Below are 25172 nucleotides of genomic sequence, written 5' to 3' on the forward strand. Positions count from 1 at the left end.
GATGGCCTTCACCAGCCCCCTCACTGGCGAGATGCGGAGCCCAGGCAGCCCTAAGGAGCCCTGTGACCTGGTCTGAGGCAGCTCCCTCCTGCAATGAGCCATCTCAGGACTGAGGCACCTCTGAGAGATCTCTGCTGCCAACTCTCCCCATCCTGACAGGGCTTATGGCACACACTACCAGGTGGGAGATGGTGTCGTTACTGAGTATAGTTGCAATCACAGGGCAACTTCTCATTTGTTTTCTTTCCTTCATGTAATATTTTGTCATTTCTAACATTATATAAAACCCACCCCCTTTGGTGTGGCCTAATGTAATTTACTGACCCACTCTCCTCTGGTTTGGACCTTGAGATGGTTTCCCATTGTACATTGGGAAAGAATACTGCTGTGAATGCTTACACATAAATCCTTATGCAGAATAATCCTCTTGTTTTTAATGAGAGGCCTGTCTCATAATGGAGGGTGGCTGTAGGTCTCACATTAGCCATTTGTCCAGAGTCCAGCTTCAAGGCTTTTAGGAGCATTACCTTCTGCCCCTCAGACACTGTGTCATCACTGTCACAGGAGAACCTGGTGGCCAGCACTGGCCTGCAGAGGCCAGGAATCCTGCCCAGTGGGCCTTCACAGAGAAAAATCACAGCCTTGCTCTAGAGGGGACTGCGTGCAAGCCCTAACTTGGAGCTGCTGACCTGGGCCCCAGGGAGCAGTTTTCAGTCATGAAATTCAGGAAAGTGAATGGGAAGCGAGTGGGCCATTTGTAGACTTGGCAAGTGCCCACCCAGAGGCCCCAGCTGTCCCTGAGCTGACCCCTCCTTTGGCTTTGCTTTCTCCCACACCTCCCGAGTTTCCCATGTTCAGGGCTTAGGTGTCTCCCCGGAACCCCTGCCTTGACCATCCAGGAACCCAAGACTGCTGTGGACCTGGACTTGTCACTGAGTGATGACTCCTTCCTCGGGGAGTTCCCAGGACATCCTTGCCCAACTGAGGGGACCCACAGTGCCCATGTGTCAGGCCCTGTGCCAGTCCTGGTGGAGACTCTTCCCCTGGCTGCCTTCATGCGCCCTGGTGGACATACTTCTCTTGGGCTCTTGACAGGCAACATATTTCATGATGCAGCAGAACTACACAGGGGCCCTGGAGGTGGTGAACCAGATCACCCTTGCCTCGGGGAGCTTCCTGCCCGCCTTGGTCCTGAAGATGCGGCTGTTCTTGGCTCGGCAGGACTGGGAGCAGACTGTGGAAACAGCACACAGGTGAGAGGTAGGGGTGGCCCCGCATCACAGCACAAATGGGCCGCTTCATTCCTTCCTAAGCTGAGGGTGCTGCCGTATCCCCGCTGTGCAAGGTGGGGAGAGGGGAGATGCTGTGTAAGGGATGGAACCAGGCATTAAAATGGATGTTGTAACAGAGGAGTTATGAATAATGATTTCACCATATTAGGGAGAGGGGGAGCATTGATGTAAGCCACTTACTGTCATAGCAGGAAGCCAGCGGCTGTGGCCTACAATGGAAAAATCAAGAAATAGGCAGACCAAGAAGTATAAGCAATATTTCCAAGAAAGGTGGAACTACCAAAAGAAGCCAAAGCAGCAAGAGTTATGGGAGGAGGCTGCCCCTGAAGAGTTCTTCTGAGGAGTGGAGGGCAGGGGAAAGTAAAGGGAGAGTGGGATTAGGAGCTTTGTATTATTTAATTCTTTAAAGCTCCGAGTGTGATATAATTTAATAGGGAATTTAAAGGGAAAAAGGTATCGGTGACTGAAGAAAGACTTAATAGCAGGCAGGGCACATGAGCAAGGGAGCAGAGAATTCAGGAGTTATTGAGACTTGTGGAAAGCAGAGACTGCTCTTCAAACATATCCTTGCGAGTCGAAATAAAGACATTTTTTTTTTTTTTTAGAGAAAGCATTTATTTATTTATTTATTTATTTTTTTTTTTTTTTTATAAATTTTATTGTTATATTCCCCATACAATTGCCGCCCCCCATTCTGACCCCAATCCCTCCCCTCCCGCCCCCGCCCCCCTAAAAGTGTCTCTGGTTCATAGTTTTTTGTTGATTTTGATTTTCACTTTCTTATAGTTTTTCATTTTCCTGGTCCATTATTTAAGTTTTCTAGATTCCTGCTATGAGTGAGACCATCCGGTATTTTTCTTTTTCTTTTTGGCTTATTTCGCTGAGCATGATCCCTTCCAGCGCCATCCATGTTGCTGCAAATTGCATGTGTTTATCTTTTTTGAATGCTGAGTAATATTCCATGGTATATATGTACCACATCTTCTTGATCCAGTCATCTATTTTTGGACATTTGGGTTGTTTCCAAAGCTTAGCTATTGTAAACAGTGCTGCTATAAACATAGGGGTGCAGGTGTTCTTTGGAATTGATGTTTCTGTGTCCTTTGGGTAAATACCTAGGAGTGGAATTGCTGGGTCATATGGAAGCTCTATGTTTAGTAGGTCCAGAAATCTCCACACAGCTTTCCACAGTGGTTGGACCAGTTTGCACTCCCACCAACAGTGCAGAAGAGTTCCTTTTTCTCCACACCCTCGCCAACATTTGTTGTTGCTAGTTTTTTTAATATGTGCCATTCTCACTGGTGTAAGATGGTATCTCATGGTAGTTTTGATTTGCATTTCCCTGATGACAAGTGATGTTGAACATTTTTTCATATGCCTGTTGGCCATTTGCATTTCCTCTTCAGAGAAGTTTCTTTTAAGCTCTTCTGCCCATTTTTTGACTGGATTATTTTCTTTGTTGTTGTTGAGTCTCATCAGCTCTTTGCAGATTTTTGTGATCAGTCCTTTATCATTAGTGTTGGGTGCAAAAATGTTCTCCCAGTTGGTGGGGTTTCTCTTTGTTTTTGTTATTGTCTCTTTTGCTGTGCAAAAGCTCTTTAATTTGATATAGTCCCAGCTGTTTATCTTTGCCTTCACTATCACTGCTTTGGGTGATGTGTCTGTAAAGATGTCTTTGATGTGCAAATCACGTAGTGTTTCGCCTATATTTCCTTCTATATATTTTATGGTTTCAGGTCTTATGTCTAGTTCTTTAATCCATTTTGAGTTGATTTTTGTGTATGGTGTGAGGTGGTGGTCAAGCTTCATTCTTTTGCATGTAGCGACCCAGTTTTCCCAGCACCATTTATTGAACAAACTTTCTTTGCTCCAATGCATAGTCTTTGCTCCTTTGTCAAAGATTAGTTGACCATAAATCTGTGGGTTTATTTCTGGATTTTCTATTCGATTCCATTGGTCTGTATGTCTGTTCTTGTTCCAATACCATGCAGTTTTGATGATTATGGCTTTGTAGTATAGTTTGAAGTCTGGGAGTCTGATGCCTCCATTCCCTTCTTTTTTTTTCAGGAGAGCTTTGGCTATTCGGGGTTTTTTGTGATTCCATATGAATTTCATCAATAATTTTTCTATTTCTTTGAAGAATGACATTGAAATTTTGATTGGAATAGCATTGAATCTGTATATTGCTTTTGGAAGGATGGCCATTTTAATAATGTTTATTCTTCCAATCCATGAGCAGGGGATGTCTCTCCATTTCTTTGTGTCTTCTTCTATTTCTTTTAACAGTGTTTTATAGTTTTCTTTGTATAGGTCCTTTACCTCTTTTGTTAGATTTATTCCCAAATATTTGATTTTTTTTGTTTCAATAACAAAAGGGATGGTCTTTTCGATTTCTTCTTCTTCAGATTTATTGTTTGTGTATAGGAAGGCTACTGACTTTTGCGTGTTGATTTTGTATCCTGCCACTTTACTGAACTGATTGATGAGTTGAATTAGCTTTTCTGTGGAGTTTTTGGGGTTCTCTATGTATAATATCATATCGTCTGCAAATAGTGATAGTTTGACTTCTTCTTTTCCTATTTGGATTCCTTGGATGTCTTTCTCTTGTCTTATTGCCCTGGCTAGGACTTCCAGTATTATATTGAAAAGCAATGGTGAGAGTGGACATCCTTGTCTTGTTCCAGATCTTAATGGAATTGCTTTCAGCTTTTCACCATTGAGAATGATACTGGCTGTTGGCTTGTCATAGATGGCCTTTATGATGTTGAGGTATGTTCCTTGTATCCCAAGAACTTCAAGGGCTTTTATCATGAATGGGTGTTGCACTTTGTCGAAAGCTTTCTCAGCATCTATTGATATTATCATATGGTTTTTATATTTCTTTTTGTTGATGTGTTGGATAACGTTGATTGATTTTCGGATGTTAAACCATCCTTGTGCCCCTGGAATGAATCCAACTTGGTCGTGGTGAATTATCTTATGGATACATTGTTGGATTCTGATAGCTAAAATTTTATTGAGGATTTTTGCATCAGTGTTCATTAGGGAGATTGGCCTGTAGTTTTCCTTTTTTGTGTTGTCCTTATTCGGTTTTGGTATTAGTGTAATGTTGGCTTCATAGAACGTGTTTGGTATTGTCCCTTCCTTCTCAATTTTTTGGAAGAGTTTGTGAAGGATAGGCACTAATTCGTCTCTGAATGTTTGGTAGAATTCATTTGTAAATCCATCAGGTCCTGGGCTTTTGTTTTTGGGGAGGTTTTTGATTACCATTTCAATTTCGCTAATTGTAATTGGTCTGTTTAGGTGTTCTATTTCTTCTTTATCTAGCTTTGGGTGATTGTAGAGTTGTAGGAATTTGTCCATCTCCTCTAGATTGTTAAACTTGTTTCCATATAACTGTTCATAGTAGTTACTGATTATTCTTTTGATTTCTGCTGTGTCCGTTGTGATTTCTCCTCTTTCATTGATGATCCTGTTTATTTGTGCTTTCTCCCTTTTTTCCTTTGTGAGCCTGGCTAGGGGTTTGTCTATTTTATTGATTTTTTCAAAGAACCAGCTCTTGGTTTCATTGATCTTTTGGATTGTTTTTTTAGTTTCAATTTCATTTATTTCTGCTTTGGTTTTTATTATTTCTTTTCTTCTACTGGTTTTGGGGTTTTCTTGTTGTTCTTTTTCTAGATCTTTGAGCTTCGAGATTAGGTTGTTTCTTTGCGTTCTTTCTTGTTTCTTGATGTGAGCTTCTATTGCTATATATTTTCCTCTTATTACTGCTTTTGCTGCATCCCATACATTTAGGATATTGGTGTCCTCCTTGTCGTTCAATTCAAAAAATTTTTTAATTTCTTCTTTGATCTCCTCATTAGTCCAATGGTCTTCCAGTAGTGTGGTTTTTAATCTCCATGAGGTAGGAAAGTTCCTTGCCTTCTTTTTATGGTTTATTTCTAGTTTGATGCCTTCATGGTCAGAAAAGATGGTTGATATGATTTCAATCTTGGTGTATCTGTTGATGTTTGTCTTGTGCCCCAGTATGTGATCGATCCTGGAGAATGATCCGTGTGCGCTTGAGAAAAATGTGTACTCCGTTTTTTTGGGGTTTAGTGTTCTATAGATGTCTGTTAAGCCCAATTGCTCTAGGTCTAATAAAGACATTTTTGAGGGGAGGAGTATCTGATGGTTTTTTGGAAATGAACTTCCCATGATAAGCAAAGCTCACCTGCTTAAGCTCTAATGCTTTGACTATTTTTATCACATAATTCTAAAATGTAGAATGTTAATTTTCTCCAAAAAAAAATGTGAATGGACTCGTTTTTTCTGACTGACCGTGAGTCATTATTATGAGTTATTACTAAATGGTGTGGTCATGTGCAGCATAGTTCCAGGAAAAAAAAAAACACACACACACAATCAGGGGCCTCCCTGGTGGTGCAAGGGGTTAAGTCACAGCACTATGAAATTATCCACAGCCTCTGCAGCACAAGTTCAATCCCCAGCCAGGGAGCTACCCACATGGCACAGCAGACCTCTCCTGTCTCGCCTGCCGCTCCCCTCAGCAGTGTATTTCAGTTCATCTGCCTGTTCTGCTCCCCACTCTCTGTGGTGAATCCTCTCACCCCCCCACACACACACCTCTGGCCTGTACCCCAAGTCTTGTATGCATAAATAAGTAAATCTTTAAAAAAAAAAAAAAAGCACAACCAACTTCTTCTTTCCCTGTGGAAGAATGAGAACTCCTGAGATAACTGAATTTGAGTCTCAGAGAGAGGTAGTAAATGGAAGGTGATTCTACCCTGCCTGTGCCACGTGTGGGCCCTGCACCTCCTCTCTCAGTTTACACCTGGCCAGTGTCCTTGACAGGAGCTGAGTCAGGAACTTGCTTTGGAGGCTTGGCCTTGGGCCAACAAGATACCTAGAAGCACCTGGGTGAAAGCCACATTTACAGGTCAGCCGTGGGTGTGCTGGGCTGGCCTCCCTGCCAGGCCCCTCTGCATGCACATGCAAGAAGCCAGGATTTGGGGCTAATAGACTGCGCCCGACACCCTAATGTCTCCCCTGTGGGGGCTTTCATAGCTACTGGAGTTCATGGAAGTTACTTTTGTTTTTAAAATCTCTGTACTCTCATCTCTTCTCTAGGTGTGTTTCTCTTTATCTCTAAAATTAATTTTTTTCTCTCCTTTTTTCTTCATGAATATTAAAATAATTTTTCTCTCTTATTGGTCTGTTTAAAGAACCAGCTTTGCATTTTGTAGATGCTATTATATCTTTGTTTTCTAATTTATTAATTTCTTTTTTTTTAAACACTTTCCTTTTTATTTTTTTTTAATTTATCTTTCATTATTTTTTTAAGATTTATTTATTTATACAAGCACTGGGTACAGTCAGAAGCGCGGGAGGGTGAGAGAATTCACCAGAGCCAGAGCGGGGAGCAGAGCAGGCAGAAGGACCGAAGTACACTGCTGAGGGGAGCAGCGGGCGGCAGGAGAGGTCTGTGCGCCATGTGGGACCCTCCTCCGGTGGCCGGGGAGCAGCCGGGGATCGAACCGGCGCTGCAGAGGCCGCGGATGGCTTTGCAACCCAGCGCTCAACCGCTGCGCCACTGGGGAGGCCCTAATTTATTAATTTCTGCTCTTAACTTTATTTTTTCCTGTGAACTTCCCTTGTAATTATTCTGTTGTTATTTCTAACTCTGGAGTTGGGCGCCTGGTTCAGCCAGTCTCAATCTTCTCTTAGACTCTATTTAAATCTGCGATGCCCCTCAAAGTCCCATTTTTGCTGTTGCTACACATGTGGGTGTGTAGTAGTTTCAGTATTATTTGGTTCAAATAATTGTCTATTATACATTTTGATTCTTCTTTCATCTATAAGCTACTTTAAAGTTGCTTTTTAAAATTTCCAAGTGTATTTGATTTCCAGTGCTTTCAGTCATCATAAATGGTTAAAACTCTTTGAATGTTGACTGTACCTAATCATATTGGAATTTTGCATGTTAATTCAAGTAAACCTCTCTTATACAGAGACCATTCCCTGAAAAATATAGTTTCCTATAAAGAAACAGAATATTGAAAACCTTGTAACATGATCAGAAGTTGTATCTTCACAGTGATGTGTGTTAACAAGAAGTTCCTTTCCTGTCTTAGAGCCGCAGACTGCCCCCCACCCTAGCATCTCTCTGCCTGGCCCCCAGAACAGACAGGCTACATGATCATGTTTTTGTTAAATGAGATACAAATAGGCTTCTGTCTCAAAGACACCCCAAAATAAGTGATTTAAATAGCTTAAAAAGTTATTCCTATCTTGGGCCTCCCCGGTGGCGCAGTGGTTGAGCGCTGGGTTGTGAAGCTGCGCGCGGCCTCTGCGGCGCCGGTTCGATCCCCGGCTGCTCCCCGGCCACCGGAGGAGGGTCCCACATGGCGCGCAGACCTCTCCTGCCGCCCGCTGCTCCCCTCAGCAGTGTACTTCGGTCCTTCTGCCTGCTCTGCTCCCCGCTCTGGCTCTGGTGAATTCTCTCGCCCTCCCGCGCTTCTGACTGTACCCAGTGCTTGTATAAACAAAACAAACAAACAAACCAGCAAACAAATAAATAAAGCATGCCTCTATAAAAAAAAATAAATAAATAAAAAATAAATAAAAAAAAAATAAAAAAAATAAAAAAAAAGTTATTCCTATCTCAGGGAAAAGTTTGAGTGGTAGTCCAGGACAGGGAGGAAGCTTAACTCTGTAGGGTCCCAGGCCTGTTCTGTGTCACGGATCTGCCCTTCCTGGGTGTTGCTCATGTGGGCCACTTCCAGCCAGCAGGAAGGAGGAAAGGGCAGCAATGGAAAACCTACTGTGAGAACCCACCTGGATATCACCCCGAGCACTTTCACTTCTATCCTGTTGCAGGGTTTGGTCACGTGGCCACACCTAAGCTGCAGAGGGAAGCTGGCAGGCATAGTCTATTCCAGGTAGCCATGTGCCCCCCCAGTTTGGGAGTTTTTTCCAAAAAGGAGAAGGGGAGAATGGACTGTCAGAAATTGCTAGCACACCATCCTGTCCTTACCTGTGAATGCTTTCAATTCATGTGGCTCCTCTTCCTGTTTCAGAATCCTAGAAAAAGATGAAAGTAACATTGATGCCTGCCAAATCTTAGCTGTGCATGAGCTTGCAAGAGAAGGGAACAGGACCACAGTAAGTTCTTTGAAGCCTCCAAAGTTGAACTTTGAAACAAACAAGCCAAGGAAGAATCCCTCATAGCCCCCCTCCCATCCCCAGGGCCTTGGAAGATGATTCCTAGATCTCTGTTCCTTCCTCTCACACCCCCTGTCAAGAGCTGGCCTTGTTTGTTCTTTGGGCAATACAGTTCCAAATAGGGTGCAAGGATGACTCTGGTCCTGCCCAAGCTACCTATTCAACCCCAGGCAGGTGTCTACACCTGGATAAGTCCCAGGGTCCCCACTTTGTGAAGTTACAATAAGGACAAAATGAGAAGACAAGTAGGAGAACTTGGAATAGTGCCTGGTGTCCGTTGACAATTCAACCGATGTTAACTGGTAAGAAGTCTTGGTTGCATTGAAGATTTTAGGAAATGCTATGTTTTCAGGGAATAGTTAGGATCACTCAGGTATTGGCCAGGCAGTATCTGGCCCCAAACTTGTTCCTAAACCTTATAGTTTTCCAAAGAAACCCCAAAGAACCCTCAAATGCAGTCAGAAACACTAATAAAATTCTTAATGAAAACCTCAGGGTCCAGACCGGTTCTTATTTTCAAAAAGAGTTTGTGTTTTCAGCCAAAAAAATTATTTTTTTAATAAATGCAGTGAGTGTGGGGCAAATCAAGAGTCTCAAAGGGGTCATGATGAGAAGAGGAAGCTTCTGGTTGGGTTTTATGGAGTGGGGTGAAGTGGAGCGGACAGTCCATACTTGGGAGGGACCCTCAAAAAGGACCACAGCTCAATCTCTGGGTAGGAACAAGACACAGGCCTGACTTCAACTCTAAGTGACCCCAGAACCCTGAGCAGGCTTTCTGGGGGTCTTGCCTGAGAGCTAATCCTAGGAACAGAGTTAACATTTAATGGCTCTCCTTTGCCACCACCTCAATCCCTGGGATCTACTCCCCAACCCCTACCCCAGGCTGCCTAGTTCTAGCTTTGCTCAAACTTATTCATCAGAGTAGACCCATATTGCCTCTGACATTGTCTGTTTTGTCCCCTGCAGGCTGCTGATCACATCAGAAATCTGATTAAGGCACTAGAGAAAAGAGAGCCCCAAAATCCAAGCCTCCATCTTAAAAAAATTCTTGTGGTTAGCAAACTGGTAAGAAGGTTCTATCTTGGTTTCTGAAATGGTGCTACTTACTATGTTCTTTAGAGGAGAACTGTGGTCCCCCTGGAAACTCCCTGCCCCTCCTCTCTCTGGCTCAAACTTCACCTTGTAGGGTAATGCCCCAACCCTGTGACTCTTAGCTGGCTCTGGCCAATAACTTTTAGCTGTTAGACCGGGAGGCACCTAACTTGAGGAAAGAGGGCAATATTATAGCTATTGTACAAATTATGCCCAATTCCAACCTGGGATGCTGGGGCGCCCAGTGCCATCCTGTTTCTGCAGAAGTGACCTGGGAAGGGGCCTCCCCTGGTGGCGCGGCGGTTGAGCGCTGGGTTGAGAGACTGCCCGCAGCCTCTGCGGTGCTGGTTTGATCCCTGGCCACCGGTGAGGGTCCCACACACACACACACATACACACAAAAAAAAAGAAGTGACCTGGGAAGTCTGGTTTGCCCAGGCCTCTTTGACATCAGGCAAGGTGCAAACAGATCAGTCTGCCAAACCATCTGTCTCTGCCAGACCCTTCTGCCCAAGGGGTCATTTACCCAAAGCAGGATAACTAGAAGGACTGGCTAGAAGAACAGGGCAGCTCGGGGTCTCGGGGACCAGGACTGTGGAGCTGAATGCCATCAGGACACCATCTTACCCCATATCTGTGTCTGAGTTTCTCTGCCTGGTGCTCCACACGTAGTAGCTGGGAACGTGCCTCCTCCAAGTATTCAAGGCCACTCCTCTCAACTCAGAGAGCTCCTCTCACCCAGTTTCAAGTTTCAGAATACCTCTAAGAGACGCATTGGACAATTACTGTGGCCAGACAGGCGATGGGTCCCTCGGAGCAGCATCCCTGGGGCTCGAGGCAGGTTCCACATGTGTGGCCAGTGGGAGATTCTACACACTGATCTGCCTAGACACAGAGCTCAGGAAAGCCCACCCCAAGCCCTCCAGAGTACCCCGCATTTCTGACACAGCCTTACTCAGATGGGCAGGACTGATTGATCCTGAACCCCCTTGTCTCTGTTCCTTACAGTGTGGGAGGCACCAGGCAATGCTGCGACAAGTGTGTACCTTCATTGAGCACACCTTCATGGCCACACCCTCCTATGGCAGTATAGCCACAGAGCTGGGCTATCTCTTCATCCTGCAAGACCAGGTGAAGGAGGCGTCTCAGTGGTACTCGGAGGCCATGAAACTGGATGAAAACAGCCTGGCTGCCTTGACAGGTCTGTGCGGGTGGGAGCGGGGCAGGGTAGGCGGGGAGGGTGCCTCCATGGGTTCAGGAGAGAGGTGAGGCAACGTATTCTCCACAGGGGGCATGAGAATTTGGGACACATTTCGGTGACTCCACAAGGACAGATGTCAGAGGCACAAGAATTCTCAGAAGTGTGGTCATAGCCACTCTGATCTCCATTAGACCCTCATGTCCACACTCTAATACCTGGGGTGATTGACAGCCTGTTTCTGTGCCTGGCTGGTCTGGCCTCTTCTCTGGCCTCAGCAGGCCTGTGTAGGACACAGTGCCTCTCCCAGCACCTCTTACCCAGCCTCACCTCTGTTGACCTTCCCTCTGTAGCCCCTGAACTGAAAGTTCACAAGAATCAGTAGTTTTGAATTTTACTTCCCTGTCTGTCCAGATGCTTCCCCATCTCTTTATAGCAAATGTCAAATGCATTTTCCAGAGCCCAGTTTTCATGTTACACATTTTTTTCTTAAGCCCTCAAGTCCATGGCCTCTGGAAAATTCTGAACCAGCAATGTTTAGTTTGGTTCAAGGAGGTGTAGGGTGTTCAAGGTAGCCTGACTTCTGGCCTTGGCGCTGTCTGTTTTTCTGAGAGAGAAGTAGCCACTACTCTCTCACCCCAGGCTCCTCATCAGTGAGTACTTGTCAGAGTGGTTGATCTTGGTTGGTGAACACATCAGGCTGACTCCTCAGTCCATGCCTCTTCTTCCATTCTCCTATCCACCCCCCAAAATAATGAAAGGCATTTTAAAAAGCCAAAGAGTCCATTGCAGGCCTAGAAACAAGGAAAGGCGCCTACAGTGGACCAGAAACTTTGAAGAACATCACATTTCTAGAAGCTACAAAGCAGGTAGAATCACATACATGGAAAGGTGAAACAGGTCTGGAAACCACCAGAGTTGCGGGGGAAGGGGAAAAGAAATGAGTAGATGTGCTTTCTCCCAGAGTGTTCCAGGAGGAAAAAAAAACATAAATTCAGGGTCAAAAGAGGCTGGGAGCAAAACATGCCATGGGGTGGTCCCATGACAATGGGAGGATGGATCACTGAAGGCCAGAGAATGGAATGCAGGAGGTTCTTGCTGCAGGAGGGAACAGAGCAGAGCCCCCGAGGACTTCCCACTACCAGCAGCAACATGACGGACAAAAAGACCGCTCAGCCCACAGACAAAATCCCCTGAAACCTTCCTCCACCAGGCTGAGTGATTCCCTACTTCCTTAATCAGGGGAGAGCCCCCACCCAAGTGAACTAGAAGGGAAGTCCACTGGTTAGAACGTCCCATGCTCTCCAGCACTGACTGAGCCTATTCCTGGTGTCCCGGAGTCATTATCTTATGTAACCTATCGGGGAAAATCAGTGACCTTAACAATCTAGGACTCTGCCCAGGCTGCTAACACCCGTCAGTTTAGTTCTTTTGTAAATCTGCTAGCAATTTGAAAGGGGCCAAGTAGAACGTGCAAAGCCACTCTCTGAAGAGCAAAATTAAGTCTGGTTTCAGAAAAGATTTTTCCCCATCTCCAGTGTTTGCAGAGGCTGTTGTACCAATAAGTCAAGAACATGCTAATATAAAGTTACAAAGAAAGAGAGTGAGTTACTGAAAATTAAAAATGTGATTGCAAAGTAAAAAAAAAAAAAAAAAAAAAAAAAAAAACTCTATAGAAGAGCCAAATAGTACTATGGATATAATTGAAAACTAAGAGAGTGATCAGGAAGACAGTCGGGAATAAAGACACCAAGATGGCCAAAAATATGTCTAAAAGAAGAGTGAATACCAGGAAGAGAAAACATCTGTCTTCCCAACATCGAGAAACATCACAAGACAGCTGTACCTGAGTCAGCTGGAAGCCAATGCTGAAATTCAAAAAAAGATAAATGGGCAGACGCAGGTCTTGTGAGAAAGAAGGCATTTCAAGCCAATAGATTTTCAGTGGACACCCGGCCAGCCACTGTGTAAAAATAAAGGCAAGTTCCCAGGTTACATCATTCTTGAAAAAGTATTCCAGGTAAATTAAGTATGTAAAATAGAAATTAAACTGGGCTTGGGTTCCCCAGGGGATTCTAAGCCTGACTCCAAACTCAGAAGCTGTGAAGGAAAATACTTCACCGACTTGACTACATAAAAATGTAAAACTAATGGGTGGCTAAAGACACTGTGAAAATAGGTAGAGAGTAAATGCAAACAAAGTGAAAGATGTTTCCAATGAAGGGCTAATAATCTTAGCATCTAAAGAGGAAAAAATCACCTCAAAAGAAAAACAGGCAAAAAGCCAGGAATGTGAAATTTACAGTAAAAAAAAGGCTAGTACATATATAAAAAGATGTTCATTCTTCCTAGTAATAAAATCATGTGAGTTAGAGCTTGTATCTATTTACTCTTTAGACTAGGAAAGAGTATGGCATGTCTTGAAGGTTGCAGGGAAAGGATGCATTCAAATTCTTGGTGGTAGTATTTTTTTTTTAGATTTAGATTTCTTTTTTATTTATACAAGAGCTGGGGTACAGGTGAGAGGCGTGGGAGGGTGAGAGGATTCACCAGAGACAGAGTGGGGAGCAGAACAGGCAGACGGACCAAAAGCACTGCTGAGGGGAGCAGCGGGCGTGACAGGAGAGGTCTGCCGCACCATGTGGGAATCTCCTTGGCCTGCCGGGAATCAAACCCTTGCTGCAGAGGCTGTGGACAGCTTCACAGTGCTGTGCTCAACCCACTGCACCACGGGGGAGGCCCTCTTGGTAGTATTAATTCAGATACCTTAGCTGGATTGGTTGGCTTTATCAACATTTTAGATATGCATGCCCTTTGACCCATCAACTCTACTTCAGGAATTAGTACACACAAAAATAGTCACCATGACATTGTAATATTTAAACATTAACAACAAACTTAATGTGACGCGAGATGCCAGAGCAGTAGTTAAATAAGTGATTACATCCATGATGGAGTATTTAGTCATCATTAAAGAGAATGGGAGTAGGGCCTCCCAGGTGGCGCAGCGGTTGAGCGCTGGGTTGCGAAGCTGCCCGCAGCCTCTGCGGCGCCGGTTCGATCCCCGGCTGCTCCCCGGCCACCAAAGGAGGGTCCCACATGGCACGCAGACCTCTCCTGCCGCCCGCTGCTCCCCTCAGCAGTGTACTTCGGTCCTTCTGCCTGCTCTACTCCCGGCTCTGGCTCTGGTGAATTCTCTCGCCCTCCCGGCTTCTGACTGTACCCAGTGCATGTATAAACCAAACAAACAAACAAATAGATAAATAAGACATGCCTCTAGAAAATTAAAAAAAAAAAGAGAATGGGAGTAGATGGTTTGAACTGATGGGAGAATATGTGTCTACATTAACAGCCTACTAATGTTTAGAAAGGAGTTCGAAGGGTATATCCCAAATTGTCAATAGTGTTACCTCTGAGAGAGACTGAAGCTGGGGGACAAGCCAGAGAGGAAATATCCCCCGCCCTGACACCCCTTCCTTCCACCATCTCATCCCTGCTCCTAGCCTCTGCTTCCGAGCTCTCTGCTCATCCTCGTTCTATCCCTTTCCCAGGCATGATCTGGTGCCAGATCTTAGACGGTCACCTGGAGGAGGCCGAGCACCAGCTGGAGTTCCTGAAGGAGGTGCAGCAGTCCCTGGGCAAATCTGAGGTCAGAGCTGGTGGGGAGGGGAGGGGCGTGGGTTACTCCAGTATTCTGTCCTCCCCCATCCTGCCCTCTCCTACCTCCAGTTTCTCGTAGAGCTCAGCCAAGATGGATTGGACTTCCTTACTCTGTCCTACCGGCTGCCCCAAGGCATTGGTTCCCAGACTTGGGCTTGCCTCCTACAGGTGCTGGTTTTCCTCCAAGCCCTTCTGGCCTCCAGGAAGCACATGGGGGAGCAGGAGGCCACCGGGCTCCTGAAGGAGGCGGTGGAGCTGCACTTCTCCAGCATGCAGGGTCTCCCCCTGAGTTCAGAGTACTTGGAGAAACTGGACCCCCTCTTCCTGGTCTGCATTGCCAGGGAGTACTTGTTCTTCTGCCCCAAGCAGGTTAGAGGGAGGGGTGTCTTCAGGGCAGGGGTCTGGGGTGCCAGTCACCAGGCTGGTCTGAGCCTCGGGTGGTCGGGGAACCCAGTGCTCTCAAGCTGGCACATGCAGCCACCACTCATCTGGGAGTTGCTCCAGGGGAGGTGGGAAACGAGGCCCTGCGTCTAGAACAAGCTGCCAGGTGATGCCGCTGCTGCTGCTGTCCAGGGACCTCAGTTGGAAAAGCAGGCGCTGGCCCATGCCCCTGCCTCTATCCTAGAGAAGAACCGGGCTTCCTTCTTTGCAGAAGTCTTCTAAGAAGTATGTTTGCCTTTACTTGTTCATCCTGCTTTCCCAGCCAGTCAGGATTCTTTGTGGGCAGGGACCGTATCTTACAGCCTAATATCCCCCCAGTGCCTTGTAATGAGTCATCCCACAACTATTTATTGAGCGCTTTTCCATGTGCCAGACAGCAGCCCGGGTGCTGGGGAGACGGCAGTGAACAAGCCCCCTTTCTCTGGGGCCTCTGCTCTGGAACTCGATGGTGCGGAGTGGACACGTATAATCAATATGAGTCCAACAAAGGAAAATTCCTTCTCTGAGAATGTTTTCTGGGAGCTCTGGGAGTCTCTCTCGGAAGAGGGCAGATTCCCAGCCAGACTCTGTGTTCCTACAGCCCCGGCTGCCAGGGCAGATCGTGTCCCCTCTTCTTAAACAAGTTGCCGTCATCTTGAATCCTGTGATCAAGGCAGCACCAGCTCTGATCGACCCCCTGTATGTGATGGCTCAAGTCAAGTATCTCTCAGGTGAGCCCAGGGTCCTCAGGGCCCTGAGGTGTACTGGGATGGGGGTGGGGAGTCAGTGTCCACAGGCTCCCAGCCTAGGATACTTCACACAGAGACACATAATCCCTCGCCAGGGCCGCCTGCCCCTTGTGGCCTCCAATCCCCCAGAAACCTGACCTCCCTCACCAGCAGGGGTCTCCCCCCACCCAAGAGCGTTCTGCTGATTGCCTGCTTGACCTACACGGCTGATGTCATGATGTTGCTGAACTTTCCTTCCCTCACTGCAGGCCCTGCTCTGGTGCTGGGGTACAGTTGGGTTCAAAATAGGCTAAACTTCCCTCATGGAGTTTGCATTCTGCTAAGGGGAAATAGACCATAAGCAGACACTAAGCGCACCGGACTGTTCTGTCAGGACACAGTAATGTGATAGAGAAAATGACAGTAGAGATGGAGGAGATGTGGGATGGGGAGGGGTGTCAGGGAAATGAGGTGGGGGTAGGATTGTGCTTTTTACAAGATTGTCAGGAAGGTCTCATGGGAAGTGAAAGCCTGTACCTTTAGGCTTCCAGAGCCTCTGGGCCAGCACAAACACCCTTCCAGCTTCTCTTGGGCCAAGATCCAAAGGGAAAGAAGGGGAAAACCCTCCAAGGTACCCTGTTGTCCTTGATGATGTTCTCTCTCCCTGTGTCTTCTCCCCTGTTCCCGATGACTAAAAGCCAGGCCAGTCTCCCATCTCTGGTGTCCTGAGGCCTTCCAAGGGCTGTGTCTATGCTCCGGTTCTGTGTCTATGGGCTGCACTCTGCTGAGAGTTCCCCGGTCTTCCTCCTCTGGCCTCCCAGCATTCACCTGGGTGCCAGGTCTACCCACAGCTTCGAGGTCTCCTGGGTACAAGGCGAGGGCAGGAGCACTCACGCAAGGGTGCTGGCAGCTGCCAGCAGGTTTACGGAGAAAGTCAGTCAGGTCTCCAGCTGCTCCAGCTCCATGGTGACATCTTCACATTTCTGCAGTACATGGGGAAGGAGCAGGGAGTTTAGGACCAGAAGCAGGTGTTCCCCCAGCTACCTGGTTACTGACCTCTAACAGGAGCTGTTGAGGAACCTGGCTACAGAGGGAGGAGGGCTCTCCTACCAGCTCCTGGCACCTCACCCTGCTGCTGCTGCTCCCCCCACCCCCACCCCCTTTTTCCTCAGGGCCCACGTGGCTGCAGGCAAGCCTCTCAGCCCATCCTGGGCATTCAGAGCTCAGCTGTGGGAATCAGGGCCCTGGATTTCAAAGCTGACTCTGTCCCTTCCAAGCCAACAACTTCTATCACTGGAGCCACAGGTCCCACACCTAAAGGACAAGGATAATAACACCCACCATGCAGGGCGAGCAAATAGAAAGCAGCCTCTCTAAAGTGCTTTGCACACATTGAGCATAGATCAGGTGCTGTCTAAGTCATGGCCATGACACTCACTGTTATTATAGAGTTTTGTTACACCAAGGTTTGAGTTTCCTGACTTTTCCCTGGATCAAGGCAGTGGCTGTGTAGTTCTCTCTTTTTAGGAAGAAAACGTGGAGTAAAGCAGAACAGAACTGGGTAAAATGACCAGTTGGCATCCTTCTGGGAAACAGAACATGTAGACTTCATTTTGCCTGTTCACATATTGTGTCCCGGGAATCCCCAGAAATCCCTGGATGCAGAGGTCTATTTATTGCTTCCAGGAGAGCTAGAGAATGCCCAGAGCACCCTTCAGCGCTGCCTGGAGCTGGACCCTACCTTTGTGGATGCTCACCTCCTCATGTCACAGATCTACCTGGCTCAAGGCAACTTTACCATGTGCTCCCACTCCTTAGAGCTGGGCGTCAGCCACAACTTTCAGGTGGGGGTCCTCTGCACCGTCGCCTGCTCTGTAACCCAACGTCAGCTACCTGTTGTTCCCACTTGCCTTGGGAGAGTAGCCTCAGGAGCTGCCTGCAACCCTCAGGCCTCCTGCTGGCCCAATGACAGGGCTCTGGTGGCTGTCTCATCCCCGTGCTGTGAGCAGCTGTGGTGGTGAGCTGGAGCCCCTCACTCTGCTACATACCCCTCTAGGTTCGAGACCACCCCCTCTACCATTTCATCAAGGCCAGAGCCCTCAATAAGTCTGGGGACTATCCAGAGGCCATAAAGACACTGAAAATGATCGGGAAATTACCAACGCTGAAGACAGAAGGCAAGAAGTTCCGTGGGCCCTCTGTGCAGCCCCACGAGAGGGTCTCCATCTTACTAGAACTGGCAGATGCCCTCCGGATGAATGGAGAACTGGTAAGAACTGGGGGGACGCCAGTTCACCACCACAGCTGCCTGCCCCCTTTGGGAATGAGGCGTGCTCAAAGGCCAGTACAGGCCTGGAACTAGGCTCTTTGATTCTGGCTAACGTTTACCTGTGCTTCACTGCGATACTTTAAGGAGAATCTCTATCCCCTGCCTACAAGGCTTCAGTAGCTCCCATTGTCCTCAAGTCTGAGCCCCACTGAGTCCTGCACAGTCTGTCCCCTGCACTAAATCCCCATTGGAGTCCCCATGAAGATCTCGGATAGGTAGTGCACTCAGGTCCATAAGGCCTCCACCGGCAGTTGTGTAGACTAAGCCGTGCTCAGCTCCAGAGGATGCCTGCCACACCGTAATCTTTATAAAGAGTCCCCTTGGGGTTTTGCAGTGTACCAGCTGCTCGACTGTACAAGGCAGGCCCGGGTCCTCCCACATGTGGCTGGGCAAGGCAGAAAGCATCTGGGTTGGTACATCCTCAGCTGGTGCACGGGAGCAGTGGGGCCCGCAGAGAGGAGCAAGGCCTGGGGGAGGCTGGACTCCACATGCTCCTTTGGCCTCACTGGCTTTACCTGCTTACATGTGCCCCATAAAGGAGTGGCCAGTGCAATGCCAGGACCCACCCTGAAAGCACCAGTACTGGGCATTCAGCCTTCTCCTGTGACGGTCCTGGTGCAGAAAAGACACCAGCCTGTGAGGTCTCATCTTAAAGATAAAAATTGCCTTCTAGGCAAAGATAAGAATGTAGAATGTACATCTGCCAAAAGGAACAAAAACGTTTAAAGTAGAGGAGGAATCTCCATCTGTAGCAAAATGAAGGGACAGCTGCCTCTAAAAATAGTTGATTCAGCCAGTCATCGATTCACCTAATTTACTGCTGTATGCCAGGCACTACTATGGGGCTTTCAGGAGTTACTATTTTGGGAAGAGAGAAAGCAGGGTGCAGCTGGGTGAGGGACCTGAGGTTCCTGCATTTCCTTCAAGTTTTCTGAACTGGGGTTGTGGTCAAGTCTCAGGAAAAACAGGGACATTCCTAGAAGAACCCAGTTCCACCCCACAGAAGGGCAGGGCTGCTGAGCAAGGACCCCTGATGAGATGCTTCCTTGGCTTTCTCTGTTCCAGATTTCTTTATAGGCAAGGTGGGCCAGAGGATAGTAAGGGGGGAAGTAACCGGAAAACCAGCTACTAGCTCTGCTGAGACAACAGAGCTGTGAATTGTGAGCTGTGGCCTTCACTGTGAGCCAAGGGGTTCCATCCTGACCCTAGCTTCTCATAAAGGTTACCCCCAAATGGAAGGCACACTGAAAAGCTAAGGGGAGAGGTGCATGCTCCCTTGCCAGCCTAATTCCTGTGTAAAGGGCAGAGTTAGATGGAGTTCTTCCTGTTGGAGGGTGAGTGGTGACTGGAAGGGCTCCAACATAAAATTATAGGTTATAGGTAAGGGGTCGGGGGACGATAGAGAGAGGAGAGAAAGAGGGGAGAGAAGAGGGAGACAGAGAGAAGGGGGATAGGGCAGAGGAGAGAGGGAAAATATGACAAGCAAAAGACAAGTGCAGACTTTGGGAGAAAAAGTATTATAAAAAAATAGAATTTTTTTTTTGGTAAAAACTTTCCTGTATTCAATAAAAATAAAAAGAACATGAAATTTTACAAAACTATCTTAAAGTAGAGAACTAAAGTTCTTCCTAGTTAGATAGGGAAGATGAAAGGTCAGCTGGCAGAGTTAAGAAAGTAATCCTAGAAGACATAGGAGACCGTTGTAAAAATTATAACCCCCTGAGACACAGCAGGAAGTTGCCTAAACTACTGAACCTCTCGGGCTGAAAGAAAGGGTTGAGAAGCCAGGAAAGTGAGTGAAATGATTTGAAAGGGCTGATGGGTAAGACAGACCCATAACAGGTATCCAGCAAAGGCATAATCAATGTTCCTGGAGACAAGAGAACATAGGGAGCAGAGAAAACATGGAAGACATAAAAGAAAACTTTAATGTCTTTTATATTCCCTTTAGGGAATATATGAACCAGGAACTCAGAAAGGTACTCTGTGTTGGAGGAATAGAAGTAAATTTTAAAAACCAAGAAATAGCTTAATAGTAATATCCTAATAAAGTTATGGCCATCAAGAATTAATAATATATAAATGGAAGTTCCTGCACACATTAGGTAGAGAGATTGTTACTCACTATGAGGAAAAAACCAACTTGACCCCAGACTTTTACTCAACAATATTAAATTCAGGAAGACAATAGAACCATATTTATAAAATGTTGGGGGAGAGGGGTGTGGGTAAGATGACTCCCAGGCTAGCTTCCATAGATAACAGCAATAAAGGACACCCTATAAAATGGAATAACTTAGGAATTATGGTGTTAAATTTTTCTCAAAAAATCTACTTGTAGATATAATTCAGAAAAAAGACCAAAATGTGAACCGAAACCAAATTTTTATGAGTGGAAAAAAAATCTGAGTTATAACAGTACAGAATTAAAGCCAATTAAACATAGGGCTAATCTAAATGAATCTAATTACATTGAAATAGCTATAATAATTTTGACTCTAAGCCAGTGTAATTGCTAAGTTCTTAAAATCAAAGTTATTAAAGTCAAAATACTAATTATGAAAAAAGTCAAGGAGGGTAGGTGCTAATATTTTGTACACCATTATGAAATAAAAGTTTACACAGACAATTTCTTGATAGAAAGTTTAGTAGAGTTAAAAAGAGACAATTTTAGTCAAGTCCACAAATTAGTCAAGATTTGGGGGAAAAAAGCAGGGCCATATGTCAAAAGAAGAAATGAAACAAACCACAGCAGCATATAAAACTGAAAGCAAAATATGTGGACATGGGTCCAAGAACACAGGCCTGTGGTAATAAAAGTGTAAATGAAACAAATATTCTTACTAAATAAAAAAAAAAAGACATTCATAGTGGTTTAAATACAGGAACCCCTGCTATCTACACTGCAAAAACCAAAAAAAAACCAAAAAAAAAGAAAAAAAAAAAAAGGCAAAGATTGAGGAAGAAATGCCTGTAAGTTGAATGCAAGGCCCAAAACACTAAAGCGGGAAAAGAGAACAGCTCTGCTAAATAACCAGCCGTGCAAATATAATGAAGATATTCAAATAGATCTTCATGGGCCCAATACCATAATATTCAAATACACTGTCCAAACGAAGCAAAGTACAAGGAGCTGCATCCATACATTGCCCGTCAGAAGGAATTGCCAACAGATTTTAGGGAGCTAAGGAATAGGCAGGTTCTTCCTGTTGGGAGTTTCTATAGCCCCAGCTATCAGGGCACCCCCTGTCCTCCAGCAACAGTGGCCATGGCCACTGAAAGGCTCTCCCTCCTGCCACCAAAGCCACTCTGCAGGTGATGTGGACCATCGTTGTCTTGGCTTCCATGTAGCCAGACTGCTCCCCACTATCTCCATGTTTCATTTCTCCCCCCTGGGGCAGGAGTGGGAAGGGGGATTGCTTTAAGTTTCCTAGGAGAGGTTTTATGTGTTGTGAGTCCACCTGAGGTGGGTGACAGCAAGTGGAAGGTCTATTGGGTCCCCCTGTCGTAGCACGAGGCCACCAAGGTCATGCAGGATGCCATCAACGAGTTCAGCGGCACGCCAGAGGAGATCCGCATCACCATCGCCAATGTGGACTTGGCCCTGAGCAAGGGGAATGTGGACATGGCTCTGAGCATGCTGAGGAACATCACACCTAAGCAGCCCTATTACACAGAAGCCAAGGAGAAGATGGCCAGCATCTACCTGCAGACCCGCAAAGATGTCCGCCTCTACATAGGATGCTACCGGTAAGGCCCAGGTAGTGCACTCACCTGTCTCACCTGGTGTCTTAGGGAGTGTCTTCTCCAGATTGTATTTCTTCCACCTGGGTCTCCAGAACACGCCCCTGGAACTTCCCGAGGGTTAATATCTGAGCTTGGTAGTTCAGCCCAGCTCATCACTCTATCTGATGATACTGAACTGAATCTACCCTGAGGCCTGCTGATCCCCACCCTTGGTATGGCTCACATTCTGATGGGAACCCTCCTCTGCCCTGTCCTTGTCCTGTGCTTGTCCTTGAAGAAATGTCCAGCACCTTAGATATGACCCATATGAGGAGAAGGGGGATGGAGAACAGGAATTTCAAGCTCTTAGGTGCTGCTTCTGTGCTATTGACATTGGACCTCAAGGATACCTTCCTAGACCCTTAACTCAGGCCACACTCCATCTAGGTGACTGAGGGAGGAGGGGTGTATTGGGTAGAGGCAATCCCAGTGCAACAGGAAACCAATAGACAATGGAAAGACAGGGTCACACTGGAGTTTTAGAAAAAGGAATGTAGATACCTCATGGAGTGGGGTCTTCAGGGTTGGGAGTGGAGCTCGAGGGATGGGTGGAGGCTCTGGCATGGTCTAGATAATACTGGAAAGCCTGAACGTAGCACAGTGCTTTATGAACAGAAGGCTTTCAATAAATATTGGATGATGAATGAATGAATGAGTATCAAAATTCATGGGAAAGAAGAGAGGCTCTCAGGAATATGGCAAGTGCACAGGCCTGAGATAAGCTTCTGGTCACCCTTACAGGGAGCTCTGTGAGCAGCTACCTGGCCCCCACACCAGCCTGCTGTTGGGCGATGCTTTTATGTACATTCAGGAGGTGAGTGAGGGTCTGTCTCATGGTCTTGCCAAGTGGCACCCCCCCACCCCCACCCCCCTGGCCTCACTTCTCCAGTAGGGGAGAGAGACCCCTGACACTTTCCCACCAGCCCGAGAAGGCCCTGGAGGTCTACGATGAAGCCTACAGAAAGAATCCACACGATGCCTCTCTGGTCAGCAGGATTGGGCAAGCTTATGTGAAGACCCATCAGTACACCAAGGTCAGGAGGGCTGGGTGGAAAGGCTAGTGAGGGCCAGCACAGCAGGGCGGTGGCTGAATTTCCACCCACAGAGTGGGATGCCAAGGGCAGAACTTGGCAGTTCCCCATTATCCCTCACACTTGCCCAGCTTAAGCTCCAGGCCAACTGGGAGGGCCTTTTCATCTTAGACTTCTGTGTTCCAGAGGGGCACACAGGTGTGGTGGCCACAGAGGGGAGCCTGGTGTGAGGTCAGTGTAGAACCAGACCTGATGCCAATATTTCCTATTTGCGCTCAGGCAATTAATTATTATGAGGCCGCCCAGAAGATTAGCGGGCAGGACTTTCTGTGCTGTGACTTGGCTGAACTTCTTCTGAAGTTAAAGAAATTCAATAAAGCAGAGAAAGTTTTGAAGCAGGCACTGGAACATGACTCTGGTGAGGCAGCATTTTGACTCAGCTCCACCCTCCCCACCCCCCAACTCCCACCCCCTAGCCCCCCAGCTTTTGGAGCAGGCCTATGGGCCCCCCTCCCAAGCCAACCCCCACCATCAGCCCCAGCTTCCCCGAGGCCAGAAAACACTCATTTCAGTTTTCGTTTGCAGTCAAAGACATCCCATCCATGATGAATGACGTCAAGTGCTTACTTTTGCTGGCAAAGGTTTATAACAACCATAAAAAAGAGGATGTGATGGAAACTTTGAACAAGGTAATTGACAAGTAGACTTGAGCTGAAAACGACAGGACTGGTCTGGAAGGCTCCAAACCTGACCTGACTTCCATGGATTCCCCAATCCTTGCTCATCAAAAGTGCTCCAAGTGAGGCTGGGCTGGAGGAAGCAGGGAGCAGGGCAGTGTCTTTGTCCTCAGGCTGCTGGTGATAACAGACAATGCAGCTCCCATGCATTGAATGCTAGGTGCTGGGTCTGCCCTAGGCTTTTTGCTTTCTTACTTAATTCTCAGTATCCCTTTGAGATAAACACAGTAACACTCCTATTTTAACAGATAAGGCTCAAAGAGGTAAAGAAATGTTCCCAATATACTGCTAGTAAGTGACAAAGCTGAAATTTAAACCTGGTCCAGCCCTTTCCAACCCCTATTCTTTCCCCACTGGGCTGGGCCTGATGGGAGAGCTCCTTGTCATTCCTGCCACATCTTCTACACTCTTTCTAACTAAGGGTGTGGCCTGGCACTTGTTCCTGGGGTACAGTCTGTGGTTCCAGAAGGAGAGTCTACTCCGATTGCTGAAGATGATTTATCCCATTTCTCACTGGATCACCATTCCTCTATTTGACCCTTGTGGAGCTGAGAGATGATTTTTGCCTGCTTCTAGCAGCTTAAACTTGACATCATTTCTTCTTGTCTCAATGCGCTCTGGTTACTCACTTGATCATTTGATGCTCTGGATCTTTGTGGGGGCTGCCTCAAATTCCCAGCAGGACACTATTCAGAACAAATCCATCCATCAAATGTAGCCAAAGCAAATGAGGCACGGAGTGTACAGGTGTAATGGAAACAGGTAAACAAGTCAAATACAATAGAGTGTTTTGTTTGAGTGCCGGGCCTGCTTCTGCTCCTGTTCCAGAGGCAGTGCCAACTTGCTCCTGAGTTCTCAGCCAGTGGCCTTGCCTTTCTAGAATGACCCAGATTTGCTCAAGGGCATTTGAGATGCCATTTCTAACAGTGCTGGCTCTGAAATGAGAGCCTGGAGACCTTCTGTGAATTGGCCTGAGATCTGATACATCAGTCTGGGTTTCTGATGCTGAGCTTATTGGTTTCCCAAGGCTATGGACCTCCAGTCTCGGATACTGAAGCGTGTTCCCCTGGAACAGCCAGAAATGATCCCCTCCCAGAAGCAACTGGCAGCCTCCATCTGTGTCCAGTTTGGAGAACACTACTTGGCAGAGAAGGAGTATGCCAGGGCGGTGCGGTCATACAAGGATGCCCTCTCCTATTCACCCACTGACAACAAGGTGGGGTCCTCAAAGTGAGACCTTGCCCCTGCTCCTGCTCCTGGGCACAGGGCCTTGCATGCTCCCTGGCCAGGGGAAGAGGTCCATTCCTTCCTCCTGCCTCCCCAAAAGCTACAGATACAAGGGATGGGGAGCCCTGGTGTGGGGCACCTCCTCTAGTTGACCCTGGGACCAGCATGACCGCAGACTTGCAGCACTTTGGTCAGACATGTGTGGAGGGTGAAGTGGGAAAGACATTGCTGAAAATCACATTAGTTTTCATTTTCAGTGACGTGAAAGTGGGGAGACAATGAGAGTGTGGCTGCTGGATGCTCTTTGGGCATGAAGGCCTGGCTCAGCTTCCAAGGAGGTTTTTAGAGTTGTGTGGGTGTGTGGCTCCAGATAGGGAACAGCGGCTGGCGTTCATGCTCAGAGTAGATAAAGCACTGAGAGAGCCAGTTACTTATTTAATATGTTATC

General features: G+C 46.9%; 1 protein-coding gene across 4 annotated transcripts in view; it reads left to right on the plus strand.

Moving 5' to 3' along the window:
• The window catches only part of TTC21A (tetratricopeptide repeat domain 21A), a 36037-nt gene that overhangs the window by 4938 nt on the left and 5927 nt on the right, over positions 1-25172 (plus strand). For 3 of the 4 annotated variants that reach the window (XM_037526674.2, XM_037526670.2, XM_037526678.2), the window contains exons 6-20: positions 1096-1253; positions 8372-8456; positions 9483-9581; positions 10617-10809; positions 14358-14455; positions 14635-14835; positions 15488-15617; positions 17301-17458; positions 17671-17883; positions 21455-21693; positions 22471-22543; positions 22653-22763; positions 23040-23178; positions 23346-23449; positions 24525-24713. In XM_037526674.2, the coding sequence (XP_037382571.1) occupies positions 1096-1253; positions 8372-8456; positions 9483-9581; positions 10617-10809; positions 14358-14455; positions 14635-14835; positions 15488-15617; positions 17301-17458; positions 17671-17883; positions 21455-21693; positions 22471-22543; positions 22653-22763; positions 23040-23178; positions 23346-23449; positions 24525-24713 (2190 nt within the window). The remainder of the gene's footprint in view (positions 1-1095; positions 1254-8371; positions 8457-9482; positions 9582-10616; positions 10810-14357; positions 14456-14634; positions 14836-15487; positions 15618-17300; positions 17459-17670; positions 17884-21454; positions 21694-22470; positions 22544-22652; positions 22764-23039; positions 23179-23345; positions 23450-24524; positions 24714-25172) is intronic. The other variant, XM_054693216.1, reaches the window with a different exon arrangement.

Source organism: Talpa occidentalis, unplaced genomic scaffold (assembly GCF_014898055.3).
Source record: "Talpa occidentalis isolate TD23 unplaced genomic scaffold, MPIMG_talOcc4v2.1 talOcc4.10, whole genome shotgun sequence".
Classification (NCBI taxonomy): domain Eukaryota; kingdom Metazoa; phylum Chordata; class Mammalia; order Eulipotyphla; family Talpidae; genus Talpa; species Talpa occidentalis.